The following is a 14,206-nucleotide window of genomic DNA, read 5'->3' as shown; positions in this document are numbered from 1 at the left end:
CCCCACTGACAGGATGCTGTCAGCCGCTCACCTCGGGGCTGCCCCAGTGCTTAGCACCTACTTTGCCGCAAGAAATACCGTAGCGGTTACTCGAATATGAAAAATGTATCCGCCCAAGCCCTCCCTCTAGAGTCAACTCGCAGAGAGAGGATTGTTGGCGGGGTGGGGGTGAGGTGGAGAGGAGGAGGAGCCATTCGTGGAGGCAGAGGGAGGCTCCGGAAGGCGGACTACTGTTCTAGTCGGTCCACCCTAGTCAAATGTATTTACTGAGCGCTCACCGTACACGGAGCACTGTACTGAGCGCTCGGAAGACAATACAACCACCAACATTCCCTGCCCAGAACGAGCTTACAGTCCACTGTGTGGGCCGGTTCCTCGCTGCGATTTAGTTCTGAGGAAGGGCTGCCGGCGGATCCCGCTTAACCCGAGCTGAGACTTCAAAAGTCCAACACGGAAAGGGACTCCAGGCTTTGGCTCGTTGAGGGCGGCCAGTATGTCCACCAAGTCTGTTGTCCTCTTCCTAGCAGTGAATACGGTGCCCTGCACCCAGTAAGCATTCAATAAATTCGACTGATGGAGTGATTCGGCGATCCGGAGATTGCCCCAGGCGCCCCTTCCCTGCGGTCCGGCCCGCAAGTCCCACGCTGTGTCCCGGCGGCAAACAGCTCCTGTGGATCTTGAAGCAAGAGTTTCCACGTTCTGTGCCCACTGATGGAGGCCCTGGCAGCAACCTCGCAACAAGGCCAGTGGCCTCCATGAACGTATCAAAACCTGCTCAGCTTCTAGTCGCGGCCTGAAGACTGGACCAAAAAACAGCCCCAACCCACCATTTTTTTTTAGTGTTGTTTGTTAAATGCTTACCATGTGCAAGGCCTGCTCTAAACTCTGGGATAGATCCAAATTAATCCCGGTGGACAGAGTCCATGCCCCAAATAGGGATCACAGTCGTAATCCCCTTGTTTTGGAGGAGGTAACCGAGGTCCAGAGAAGTGAAGCGACTTGCCCAAAGTCACACAGCAGATAACAGGGGGAGCCGGGATTAAAACCCAGGTCCTTCTGACTCCCGGGTCTGTATTCTATCTACTAGATCATGCTGCTCCTCACCTGACCCTTTAGAAAATCAGATTTCTGCCTCCTGAAGACACATCTACTGAGCTCACCGAAGGCCTCAAATCTCCACTGGTTACCGCCTCCTGGATGCCATCTGGGGAGCGACTACGCAAAAGGCTCTACTTTAACTTTAATTTTTCCACTGTCTTTCTAGTATCTTAATGCTCCTACTTCCTCAAGCCTTTTGCGGGTCACCCTCCTGTTCTCTCTGGTCCAGCTCCATGAAGCGGCAACTCGGAGACGGAAGCCTTGGCAAAGGGAGTGGGTGATTAGATGTCCAGTCGAGTTTCCTGGGCACCTCTGAGCCAGGAATTTCCAGAGCTTGGACTTAAAGGGGATTCCGGGTTTAAAATCGACTGATCGGGAACTATAACAACAATAATTATTACATCTGTTAAGCGCTTACTACACGTCAAGCATTGTCCAAGGAGCAGGGCACTGTTCTAAGCATTGGATAATAATAACTGTGGCATCCGTTAAGCGCTTACTACAGGCCAAGCACTGTACTAAGCGCTGGGGTGGATACAAGCAAAGCGGGTTGGAAACAGTTCCTATCCCACGTGGGGCTCACATCCTCAATCCCCATTTTGCAGATGAGGTAACTGAGGCACAGAGAAGTGAAGGGACTTGCCCTCGGTCACACAAGAGAGAAGTGACAGAGCTGGGATTAGAACCCATGACCTTCTGATTCCCAGGCCCATGCTCTGTCCACTTCTCCATGCTGCTTTTATGACTTCCCTTTCATCTGGAAAGCGTTAACACAATCAAAAAGCAGAAAACCTATTGAAAAGCAACTCATTTTACGGCCTAGAGCCCCAGTTGTACAACTGCAAAAAGTCAGAGACTCGTTGTTTTGTGGTCGTGATTAAGTCACCAGCCACTGTACTAAATGCTGGGGTAGACACAAGTTAATCAGGTTGGACACAATCCTTGTCCCACATGGGGCTCACAGTCTTCGTTCCATTTCACAGATGAGGTAACTGAAGCCAAGAAAAGGGAAGTGACTTGCCTCACGTCGCGAAGCAGACAAGTGGTGGAGGCGCGTTTAGAACCCAGGTTCTCCTGCCTCCCAGGGCCAGCCTCTATCCCCTAGGAGAGGCCAGGGGACCTCTCTTCCGTGTGCTGGAGCCGTTTCTCACCCTCGGAGCATCTCCTGAAAACTAACCGAGCGCACAGCTCTTGAAACCATCCCTTAACTCTGTAGAAGAAATGACTGGGGACCCGCCCCGAAGGCTCGGCAAAAACAAAAATCGGGAGGAAAACATTTCAGACAGCAGGGGCTGCCTGATATCTCTGGAACATTCCTTCAGAGCACACCTCGGCTGGTCCTCCTCGCGTCGGTCACTCCTGAGTTGGCGCCGACTCACCCCGCCCCAATGACGAGGTAGCGAAGTATCCGAACGATGCCCACAATGTGCTCTGGGGCCTTGTTAGGGAAGGATTAAAACCCTCCAATTTGGCCCCAACCCAAGCCCTGCTCAAGGGCCCGCACCAGTCCGGGCTTGTGTCCGAGTCTTTGGGGCCGAACCCCTCCCCGGGAGGTGGTTTTGGGGTTGATGGGGTCCCCCACCCAAGTCGACTGCCGGAGATCCGAGCCCTGGGACCCTGAGTTCTAATCACAGCTCTGCCACTTGCGAGACCCTGCACAAATCACTTCATTTCTCAGGGCCTCCCTTTCCTCCTCCGTAAAATGGGGGTGTGAAAGCTGTTCCCCCTCTTGTATGGACACGTTGTCCTGTACTCGCTCAGATGTTAAATACAGTGCTCTGCACACAGTAAGCACTTAATAAATATGACTGGATGAATGAAGGGTGAGCCCCATGTGGAGAAGGGACCGGACTGCTTGCGTTGAATCCACCCCAGCATTTAATACGGTGTTTGGCACTTGGAAAGCACTCAAGAGAATCCCTGCTCTGCCACGTTTGCTGTGTGACTTTGGGGAAGTCACTTCACTTTTCTGGGCCTCAGTTACCTCATCTGCAAAAAAGGGGATTAAGAATGGGAATCCCGTGTAGGACAGGGACTGTGTCTAACCTGCCTAACTTGTATCTACCCCAGTGCTTGGCACATAGTAAGGGCTTAACAAGTACCGTAATTATTAAGGCAAGCAGAGGGACAAATTGGACTGACCAGACTAGAACACTACCGGCTGTGTTTCTTAACACCGACACCGGGGATTTGCCCACTCGCTACTATTGCGGAACGGCCCCTTTCGCTTCTCTCTTGTCTCCTGGCAAGGCCTGACCTCGGCAGCCCACAGCCTGGGACTCTTCTGGTAGAGAAAGAAGATCTAAATTCAACTGATTCCCGTTGTCTATGGTATCTGGCTCAGAAACACTTATAAATAAACTGGGTGACTTGGAATATCCACTCAGGAAGTTTCCTCACGAGCTTCGGACGCTTGAATTTGGATTGAAATGGGGGTTGGCCCAACACTGTAAGTAACACCCACGCCCTCGGGGCGGGGAGGGGTTGGTTGTGTGTGGTGTAGGTGTGGAGAGCTTATGCGGGGGGGTGTCAAGTCACCCAGTCAATGTCAAGATTAGGTTTTGCTAAGCGCTTATTATGTACCAAACGCCGCTGTCCTAAGTGTTGAGGCAGACACAAGATGATCAGCTCCCACCTGGGGCTCCCACACTAAGTAGGAGGGAGAACAGGTATTGACTCATTTCACAGATGAGGAAACCGAGGCCCAGAGAAGTTAAGTGACTTGCCCAGGGCACACAGCAGGTGAGTGGCGGGGCTGGGATTAGAACCCAAGTTCCCTGACTCCCAAGCCTCTGCTTTTTCCACTATACCATGGGACTTCAAAATGACTTACTTTGCTGACTCCGTAAATATGTGCACGGCCAACTTCCTCGTTTGGCATGTAAGCTCCTGGCGGTTAGGGAACAGGTCATTTCACCTGGGAGTTTCCGAGTGCTTAGGAGAGTGCACCGTGCCCCAAGGGGTTCTCATTAAAATCCTGCTGCTGCTGCTACCGAACCTCGGTTTTCTAACGGGAATGAAATACCTGCCCTCCCTTCTCCGGGAGATGGTGAGCCTGGTGGAGAACACAGCAAAAATGACAATAACGGCAAGAGTAACGATGACGGAGACTTGAGTTTACCGCGCGGGAGGAGGCGACGGTAAGCCACTTCCGGATTTTTACCGAGAAGACTCTATGGATCCACCGCCAGACGGATTGTCTCCTTGCTTTCTTTTGTTGTCTGTCTCCCTCTTTTAGACGGTGAGCCTGCTGTTGGGCAGGGACTGTCTCTACCTGTTGCCCAACTGTACATCCCAACCGCTCAGTACAGTGCTCTGCACCCAGTAAGCGCTCATTAAATACGACAATGAACGAATGAAGGGTCTTCTTCCACAACGGAACCAGTCCAAATCAACCTCTGACAGGAGGTGGCGGGGGGAGACACGAAAACAGTCGATTCCTCTCTCGCCGATTTTACCTCGAAGTCCTTACACTTGGCCTAGCCTTTTATCCCTGGCTAGATGAGTCCGGCAGCTAAGAGCGGTGCTCAGGAGAGCTACCACATTCTCATTCTCGTGGAAATTGAAACTTAATTTGGTAAACGAGAATGACTCCCACCCTGGATAACCCAAAATGAGATTAAAATTAGTCTCTCCCACCCGCGAGCTATTTTAAACCATCGGGAGTCTTAGTCGTGGGGTTCATTTTTGCTTCATCACAGCTGCTGAAATTAGAAGCGGTATGGCGCAGCGGATACAGCTCAGGCCTGGGAATCAGAAGGCCGTGGGTTCTGATCCTGTCTCCGCTACTTGTCAGCGGGGTGACCCTGGGCAAGTCACGTCACTTCCTTGGGCCTCAGTGACCTCATCCGTAAAATGGTGATTTAGACTGTGAGCCCCTCGTGGGTCAGGGTTCGTGCCCAACCCGATTTGCTTGTATCCACCCCAGCGCTTAGTAAAGGGCTTGGCGCATAGTAAGCACTTAAATACCACAGTTACTATTATTATTCTACACTTTGTACCTTCGCCAACAGCTTCCCAATCAGCCGCTTCCCACCTGTTCCCAGGCAGCCAGTCAATGTTACTCGTATTTATTAAGCGGTCATTGCGTGTAGATCACCGTACTAGGTGCTTGGGAGAGTATAATACAATAAACAAGACTCATTCTCTGCCCCAAATGAGCTTACAGTCTACAGGGCTGAGGGGAGCTGGTCTGACCGGTAGGCAGCCAGGCCCGGCAGGGCGCTTTCCTCGACTGAGGAATGGGCTGAGTGGCCAAAGGGCGCTGGGGACGTGTGGCCCCTGGCCCTGGTCTAAGCCTCCCGGCCACTTGTGAGCCCACCGGGGCCGGCGGCAACATCAGCCGACTTCTTACAGAGTGTTTCCGCTCACTGCTTGTCTGGACAACCACAACCTGCTTCCCTCTGCCTCCTCCAAGCCCAGTCATCCCCATTTCTGCTCAACCCTCAACACGGCTCCCAAAGCATCCTCTCTGCCCCCTCGACTGACCCTCTGGTTCATCCGCGAAGCCGTGGGGGCCAGTGGGGAGAGCCCGGGGCAGGTGATCCGAGGACCTGGGTACTAATCCCGGCTCCGTCGACCGTCTGCTGGGTGACCTTGGCCGAACGACTTCTCTGGGCCCGTTTCCTTATCTTTCACATGGGGATCCAGGTCTGGTTCTCCCTCCTGCTTAGACCAAGAGCCCCATGCGGGGCCGGAGCTGTGTCCAATTCGATTATCTTGCATCTATCTACAAACCTGAGTGCTTAGCACACGATGAATGCTTAACACACCACTCTTACTGTCGTTAAACAGCAGCCTGCCTCTGGCCTCGCTCAACTTGGTAGGCCGAGGCGAATGGGGATTCTTGCCCCCGGCAGCTGGTCCCCTCCAGCCCGGCCAGGAAAAGGCAGCGATGCCGGAGCCGCTTGATAACTTTCCCCTAACCGCCCCCCAGCCGACCCCCCGCCCTGGGGAGCCGAGGCCTCTATCAGGACCACCCTTCTGGTCTCCTCTGTCCAAACTCTCTCCATCTCCTTTCAGAACAAGTTCCTGACATCCCACTTCCTCCCAGACGGGTTTCAGCCTCACTAATGTGGCTGGGGGTGGGGAGAGGCCTCTGGATAGCCGGACCTGGCAAATAATCTAAATTGTCTTCAGGCTTTTTAACAAAGCAATTCATTCCATCCTATTTATTCAGCGTTTACTGTGTGCAGAGCACTGTACTATGCACCTGGGGAAGTACAACAATAAAGAGGGACAATCCCTGCCCACAATGAGCTCACAGTTGGGCGCAGGTGGGAGACAGATTCTCTGAGGGTATGTCCCTTTTTGTGTCTTTGTGAGAGCGCTTCCTAGAGCCTGTCCCTGCCTTCTCTCTCCCTGCAAGTGAGTTCATTCCTTCATTCAATGTTGCTTACTGAGAGTTTACTGCGTGCAGAGCACTGTACTAGGCACTTTGGAGAGTACAATAGAAGAATAAATAGACCGGGTCCCTGTCCATAATAATTTATAGTCTTTTCATCTGCCTAGGGCCACCTGAGACTCAAGGGTCTCTCTCCCCACTCCAACTTTGCCTTTTAGCCCCGCGGTTCAACTGAGACTTTGTTAAACCATTGTAGAGATTAAAAAACTTCCTTCCTAACATTCAGGTCTGCTTTCCATTAGGGAACAGCTGAAGGGATAAAGGGAGGATGCTTGGGGCAAGTACGTGTTGGAAATTCTAAAGATTTCCAATCGCCTAGAAAGGCAGAACATGCCTTTATAGTTTAGCTCTTCCCCCAGCTCGCATAGATACTCCGGCTTTTCAAACCAGGGGTGCCGTCTGCTGTTCTTGCGGGGATTAAGATGCAATACGAAGCAGGGTGGCCTAGTGGAAAGAGGCTGGGCCTTGGAGAGGACCTGTGTTCTAACTCCATTTCTGCCACTTGCCTGCTGTGGGACCTCGGGCAAGCCTGTGCCCCCGTTTCCTCAACTGTAAAAGGGGGGTTCACTCCCTGCTTAGACTGCGTCCCACCTCATCTCTATCTGTCCCGGGGCTTAGAACAGTTTTTAACAAATGCCATAAAAAAAAAAAATAGTTCCTCTAACCACACATGCGAATTCAAGCACGCTCCTGCTCATCTGTGGCAGTCAGCTGCAGCCAACCATTCAGCGGGATCCAGAGTGGAGCCGATTGAAGACACGAGTTTATAAATGTCATCTAAAAATAGCTCCTGATGCAGTAGGCAACTTCTGCAATGGAACACATTCATAATCTATATTTGGGAGGATCTGTTCCCGCAGAGAAAAACGACTTCGGTTTCTGATTCCCGGGTAGTTCTTCTTTAAATATTCCGTTAACGATGACTGAAAACTTCAACAGATTCGATTTTTGAAACCAAACAGTGCCTGCCCCGGCCATTCAATGACCAATCTGGGCTGAGGAGTTGATGACGCCAGATTAAGGCTTCACTGGGCGCAGTGCCATGAATGATTACTCCCCTCCAACCCTTCAAAGCCTTATTGAAGGCACACCTTCTCCAAAAGGCCTTACCTGACTAAAAGCCTTCCCCGACTAAACCCTCTTTTCCTTTTCTTCCACTCCCTTCTACGCCACCCTGACTTGCTCCCTTTATTTGTCCCCATCCCACTCCCAACCCCACAGAACGTGTGTACATATCCATAATTTATTTTGCTTATATTAACGTCTGTCTTCCCCTCTAGAACGTAAGCTCGTTGTGGGCAGGGAATGTGCCCTCCCAAGCACTCAGTACAGTGCTCGGCACACGGTAAGCGCTCAATCAATAGGACTGACTGAAAATCCAATGACTCCAGCCGGCAAAGCGTGTCCCTTCCCTGTCTTACCAGAGCAACCCACCCACCCCGCCCCGGCCCAAATGCCCGTGGCTGTTCTTAATTCCTCCGTAACCTCAGTGGAGGGGTATGACTGGGATGGTTTTGGGGGGAGGCTGCTTCTCCCAACCCTTTAATGTGGTGAGCTGGGTCCCCCCATTCAGCTGACCACTGTGGGATGAACAATGCCCACAGCCCTACCGGGGGGCTTCTTGGAGAGGCCCCAGGAACGCTCCCGGAGTCCCGAAGCTGAGCGGCGCTCCAGAAGGATCGGCTTGAGCAGCAGAAGCAGCGGCTCCCGGAGGGCGGATGGTCAGCGAGCTCAGGGTCCGTGTCCACCTCCCCTGTTCGGCCCAGATCCCCGGAACCTCTCCCGGGACCCCTTCCTCCCGGTTCCCCGAAGGCCCGGACCCCCTGCGCCGACCCGAGCAAAAAGTAAAGGCTGATTTGGCGAACGGACTGTCCCGACACCTTCCGATTCCACGCCTCCTATACTGGCCCCCTCGGGCCCGCCCCATCCTTTGACAAATACTGGTCAGAGAGAAAGTGGGATATGGGATTTACTCTCTTTAGGGCCACTCGGTCTCGCGGGGGGCCGCCTCCTCTTCCCAAGTGGACCCTAAGATTCGTGCCCGGATGTGTCGGACAAGTCAGGTGGGCTATCGGAGCCGCTTGGATCCCTGGAGACTGGACACTCGGCAGTGGCTGGGCCCGGTCAGGGAGGGAGGCAAGAACTTGGGAGTATCGGTGGGCGAGGAGGTGGGATCTGGTCGGCTCTCCTCCGAGGTGGCTCAAGGAAAAGCCAGGATCCAACCAACTGCACAGATGCACACGCTCCCTCCTTGACACCTCCCTGCATCTGATAAAACTCGCCGGGGGGAGGAGGAGGAGGAGGAGGAGGAGAGATATTGGGAAGAAGTGTAGCCCAGTGGAGAGAGCACAGGCCTGGGAGTCGGAGGTCCCGGGTTCTGATCCGGGCTCCGCCACCTGACCGCCATGTGACTGGGCAATTCACTTCAATTCTCTGGGCCTCAGTTCCCTCGTCTGTAAATGGCGTTTCAGCCTGCGAACCCCATGTGAGACATGGACTGTGATCAACCTGGATATTTTCTCCCTCCCCAAGTGCTTAGTATAGTAGAGAGTAAGGGCTTAACACACACCACTTTACCGAAAAGGCAGTTACACAGCTTCCATGTGTAGCTGTTGGGTCTTTTGATGAAGTAATTAAGAAAAAGTGAAAAAAAAAATTTATATGACATGTGTTGTCCCCACCAAAGCCCCGGGGGACCAGGGTTACCTTCACTTCTCTGGAATAATCTAGGGTTGAGAGCTCTCAATTTTTAGGCAACTCTGGGGCGGTTCGCTCTCCCTCATGGCCTAGGCCTCACTGCTACTGATAATATTAACAGTAGAAGTAATAAGAATAACTACTATAACAATAACTGGGATATTTGTTAAGCGCTGAGGTTGATACACGCCAAAGCAGATATAGTCCTTGGCCCACAAGAGGTAAACAGTCTAAAGGGGAGGGAGAATGAGAATTTTAACACCCATTTTACAGATGACAAAACGGAGGTACAGCAAATTTAAGCGACTAACCCAAGGGAGAAAACGGTTCGCCGCAGGCCTGGCTTTTCAGTATTATTTGCATTTAGAGGGATGCTCCTCCAACAGGAAATTAGGACAAAAGTAAAACTTTCCAAAACCCAAGGAAGAGAGATCACTGCAGACATCGCAATCCCATGGGGGTCCTGTCAGATGGAAGTCTAAGGCCACGGCTACCGGGACATCTTGTCCCATCTGGGTCTTGGTTTCCGTCTACCGCCTCATCGTTTTCTCGAGAACCCAATTACAACGCTCCCAGGAGAGCGAGCGAGCGATCCCGTTTCGTTAAACCAGAACAGGGTTCATTTCAGAGCCACCTTCAGGGCTTCTGAAAACATTTCCACACAAACCCAGATACAAATGATAAAAAAGAACCTAAGTACCCAGAACGGCCAGGGGGGTGAGACGGCATTTTGTGACAGATGCAATTTCTTGGACTCCGACCTAGCCAAATACGATCCTTCTTTTCAGCTGGCCTGTTGGAAGACGACTGATCTAACTCTTCCCCTGTAATCATGCGGCATAAACACTGGCCGCTCACTGGGCCAAAAGCCAGGCTCTCCAGCGTGAACAGCGTTCGAACCAACAGCAATTCTCCTGCGGGAGAAAAGGGGGAAATGACGGGGGAGATTGGTTCCTGAACCCTGGTTGAGATCCAGAACAGTCTCCAATGCAGAGAAGTCAGCAAGACTCCCCAGTTAGGTGGCCACCGACTGGGGACCCTCCCCCAGACCCTTCCCGGCAATGGTGCAACCCCCACCCCCAACCAACCTCTCTTAAATCCGCATCTCCCCTCCTCATGATTAAGTCCGTCCCCATGGCGCTTTTTCAAATGGATGCCCTGCTTCTACCCGCCTCCCAGGCACTCTTTTAGAAACCTCAACGACGCAGGCCGTAACCTGACCCGTCCTATGGGTGATCAGTCCAGCCGAGGCCAGGTGGAAACAGAAATAGGAAGTGAAGGAGTTCGGAGCCGTGGCTGCCGCTCCGTCTAGAGGAGTGCAGTAAGCAGAGGGCTGTTCGTTCATTCGAGCGCACCGACTGAGCGCTTACTGCGTGCGGAGCACTGTACTAAGCCCTGGGGAGAGTACAATAACAACAATCAACACATTCCCGGCCCACAGCGAGCTTACTCAGGAGTGCTTCTTGGACCTGGTTCGTATCTCTGGAGTTTGGCTTGGTGGGCTCCCCTCACCTATTAACGTCTGTCTCCCCCCTCCAGAGTGTCAGCTCGCTGTGGCCAGGGAACGTGACTGCTAATTCTGATGCACTGTCCTCTCCCAAGAGCTTAGTACAGTGCTCTGCACCTAGTAAGAGCTCAATAAATACCGATTGACTCAGTGTTCACCCTCCATTGGGTTCTCTGACCTCCTGGAGGCATGTGAGCCGCTGAAAGTCAGCCCTTCTGTCATGCTGAGAGGGGAAGTGACTCACAAGGCAGTGGGACCTGGGGGGGACAGAGCCCAGAATGGGAGGCGGGAGAAGGAAGCTGTGTTTCCGGCCTGGCCTGGACTCCCGGGGCCCATGGATTCTGAGCGGGGCCCACTGGCTCCGCCCTCGCCGGCGACTCAACGGCAGCTTCCTCTCCGGCTCCGGTTCCGCAATGCGGCCGGCCTCCTGGAATCGAAGCTCCGCTCACCTCTCGCCGGTTGGGCCACGGGATGAGAATGAGCCATAGCAGGCTCTACACTGGAAGCTCCTTGCGGGCTGGGAACGTGTCTGCTTATTGCTATGCTCTACTCTCCCAAGAGCTTAGTACAGTGCTCTGCACAGAGTGCGTGCTCAATAAATACGACTGAATGAAGGAGCAGGACACCCGAACAAGGGCTGGAGAGAAAGCTGAAATCAGGTAACCCAAAGCCAGGAAGGGCAGGGGAAATGCCTAAAGAGAACGGTCTAAGGGAACCTCAGGCAACAGCACATCCCGGCGGAGAGGTGCGTTTAGAGGGACGTTCCTCTGACGGGAAATTAGGACCCAAGAAAAACTTTCCAAAACCCAAGGAAGACAGACCATGGCAGGCCCCCATAGGCTATTGGCAGAGGGAGTCTGAGATCTCCGCTACCGGGATATCTTGTCCTGTTTGGGTCTTCATTCCCCTCTTCTGCCTAATAGCTTTCTCAAGACTGTAAGCTCATTGTGGGCAGGGAACGTGTCTGTTATATCATTACACGGTCCTGGCCCACTTGCTCGGTACAGAAAGAAAGCACTTTATAAATACGATTCACCGACTGTAAACGCTCTGTCGCGGAGCAGTTCACTTCAAGAAAAACCTTCTGAAGAAATGAGGGCCACGGAGGTCAAAGGGAAGAGAGCATGAGGCGCACAGACATTAAACGGAACAACGCGACAAAGGACGGCCTTCTCGTGTGCCCAGGGTGGTTGAACTCTACCATCAGAAGGTCGGTCTTTGTACACGAAGGACAAGTGCCGGCGGACGGTCTTGGGTTGGGGGGTGGTGGCGGGGAACAGGAGGGGATGTGTGTCAAGGGGGACTCGCCCGACGGAGAGCCGGCATCGGTCACGCTTACCTCTAGGGCTAAGGCCGTCTTGTCGTAAGCACACGGTACTCTTTTCTGAATTGCTTTGGCATAGACAGGTCCGTTCTGGGTGGATGGCAAAGGGGTGATGACGGCTCCAGGAGCGCCAGGCCCTGAGGGCAGAGGAGTCGTGGCCTGAGGCTGGGCGTAGGCGTGTGCCGGCTCCGGGATCCCGTAGCTGTTGGAATTCCTGTTTCCGTGCTTCCCCGGCTTCATCAGCTTCTCCACGTAGGGAACGGGGATCATCCCGACGCGGCCGTCCTTGTTGCGGGCGCTCCACCACTGCTCTTCCGGCTTCTCTATGATGACGAGGAACTCTCCCTTCTTGAACGGGAGGTCTTCGGCGTCGTTCCCGGGGAAGTCATAAAGAGTCCGTACGTATTCCAGACTGTCTTCCCCAGCTGGCAGGCTGGGTGCTGGGGAGGAGCCTATGGGCGGGGTCGCATATCTGAATGGGAAGAGAAGGAAAGTCACTTGCAAGGAAACGCACCCACTCAGCCTCCTTCCCCTGCTCAGGGCTGGCTGGCCTGGGGCACGGGCCCCATTTTTTTTTTCTTTCTTAAACGGTATCTTAGTGCTTACTATGTGCCAGGCACTGTACTAAGCCTTGGGGTAGATGTGAGATTGGACACAGTTCATGTCCCACCTGGGGCTCACAGTCTTCATCCCCGTTTGTTTTACAGGTGAGGGAAGCGAGGCCCAGGGAAGTGAAGTGATGTGCCCCAGGTCGCCCCGGAGGGCAACTATTCATTCAATTGTATTTCTTGAGCGCTCACTGCGTGTAGAGGACTGTACTAAGCCCTTGGGAGAGTACACTAGAAAATTAAACCGATAAAGTCCTTGCCTACAACGAGCTTACAGTCTAGAGGGAGAGACAGACATTAATGCAGATAAAATAAATGACAGATGGACGTAAGTGTCGCGGGGCTGGGAGCGGGGATGAATAAAGGGAGCAAGTCAGGACGATACGGGAGGGGGTGGGACAAAAGGAAAGGGGAGTTCAGGCAGGAAAGACCTAGGACTCCTCCCGATGACCCGTCAGCAGGCTCATCAGGATGGCCCACTGGTCTGGACGGGGAATGGCCCTGCTTATTGAGACTCTCTGTCCATCCCCTCTTCCCCTCGGGCAAGGTGGGCACCTAATCAGTGGCCCAAGCTGCAGGGCCCGAAACACAGTCTGGGCCCAACCTCACCATGGCCCGTCACATGCACTGTGCCAATTTTTCCCACAGCTCTTGAGGATGAGCACAGAAATCATAAAACCTGAGAGTACTGGCATCCTAGGGCTGTCCCACCCACACTCCCTCTGGAGGAACTGCCGACCCTTACGTACATAATAATAAGAATAATAATGATGATAATGTTGGCATTTAAGCGCTTACTATGTGCAGGGCACCGTTCTAAGCGTTGGGGTAGATACAGGGTAATCAGGTTGTCCCACGTGAGGCTCACAGTCTTCATCCCCATTTTACAGATGAGGGAACTGAGGCACCGAGAAGTGAAGTGACTCGCCCACGGTCACACGGCTGACAAGTGGCAGATCTGGGATTCGAACCCATGACCTCTGACTCCCAAGCCCGGGCTCTTTCCACTGAGCCACGCTGCTTCTGTACATCCACCCAGCAACCCACAGACTCGCCCCTTCATGCCCAGCTACCTGTATTTTCCACTCATTCGGCTGGGCACAAACCCAGGGGAGAACCTGTCTGCTGTGTGACCTTGAGCGAGTCGCTTCACTTCTCTGGGCCCGAGTTCCCTCATCTGTAAAAGGGGGTGAAGACTGTGAGCCCCACGTGGGACGTGGGCTGTGTCCAAACGGGTTAGTTTGGATTTCCCCCGGCCGAAACCCTCCCTTTGGCCAGGAGGACTCGGCCAACTTGGCGGAAGCTGCTTCCGTGGAGAGGTAAATCCAGAAGCCGAACGGATGGGGTCTCCACGAAAGACCACCTCTCCAATGAGGACGGTTGTGTACGGGAGGAGGAAATCAGTCGTATTTACGGAGCGCTTACGATGAGCGGAGCACTAAGCACTTGGGAGAGTACGACAGAGAGCAAGCAGGCAATATTCCCTGCCCATAATGCGCTTAACACTCATATTTATTGAGTGCTTACTGTGCGCAGAGCACTGAACTAATCGTTTGGGAAAGTACAGA

At 53.2% G+C, this 14,206-nt stretch overlaps 1 protein-coding gene across 1 annotated transcript in view; it reads right to left on the bottom strand.

The window, feature by feature from the left end:
* CRKL (CRK like proto-oncogene, adaptor protein) overlaps window positions 1-14,206 on the bottom strand; it is a 44,714-nt gene that overhangs the window by 9,207 nt on the left and 21,301 nt on the right. Inside the window, exon 2 of the mRNA XM_001507457.4 lies at window positions 12,046-12,502. Within this exon, the coding sequence (XP_001507507.2) occupies window positions 12,046-12,502 (457 nt within the window). The remainder of the gene's footprint in view (window positions 1-12,045; window positions 12,503-14,206) is intronic.

This window comes from Ornithorhynchus anatinus, chromosome 21 (assembly GCF_004115215.2).
Source record: "Ornithorhynchus anatinus isolate Pmale09 chromosome 21, mOrnAna1.pri.v4, whole genome shotgun sequence".
In the NCBI taxonomy this organism is placed as follows: domain Eukaryota; kingdom Metazoa; phylum Chordata; class Mammalia; order Monotremata; family Ornithorhynchidae; genus Ornithorhynchus; species Ornithorhynchus anatinus.
The sequence above is the reverse complement of the archived record's forward strand: the minus strand, read 5'-3'. Positions and strand labels throughout refer to the sequence as shown.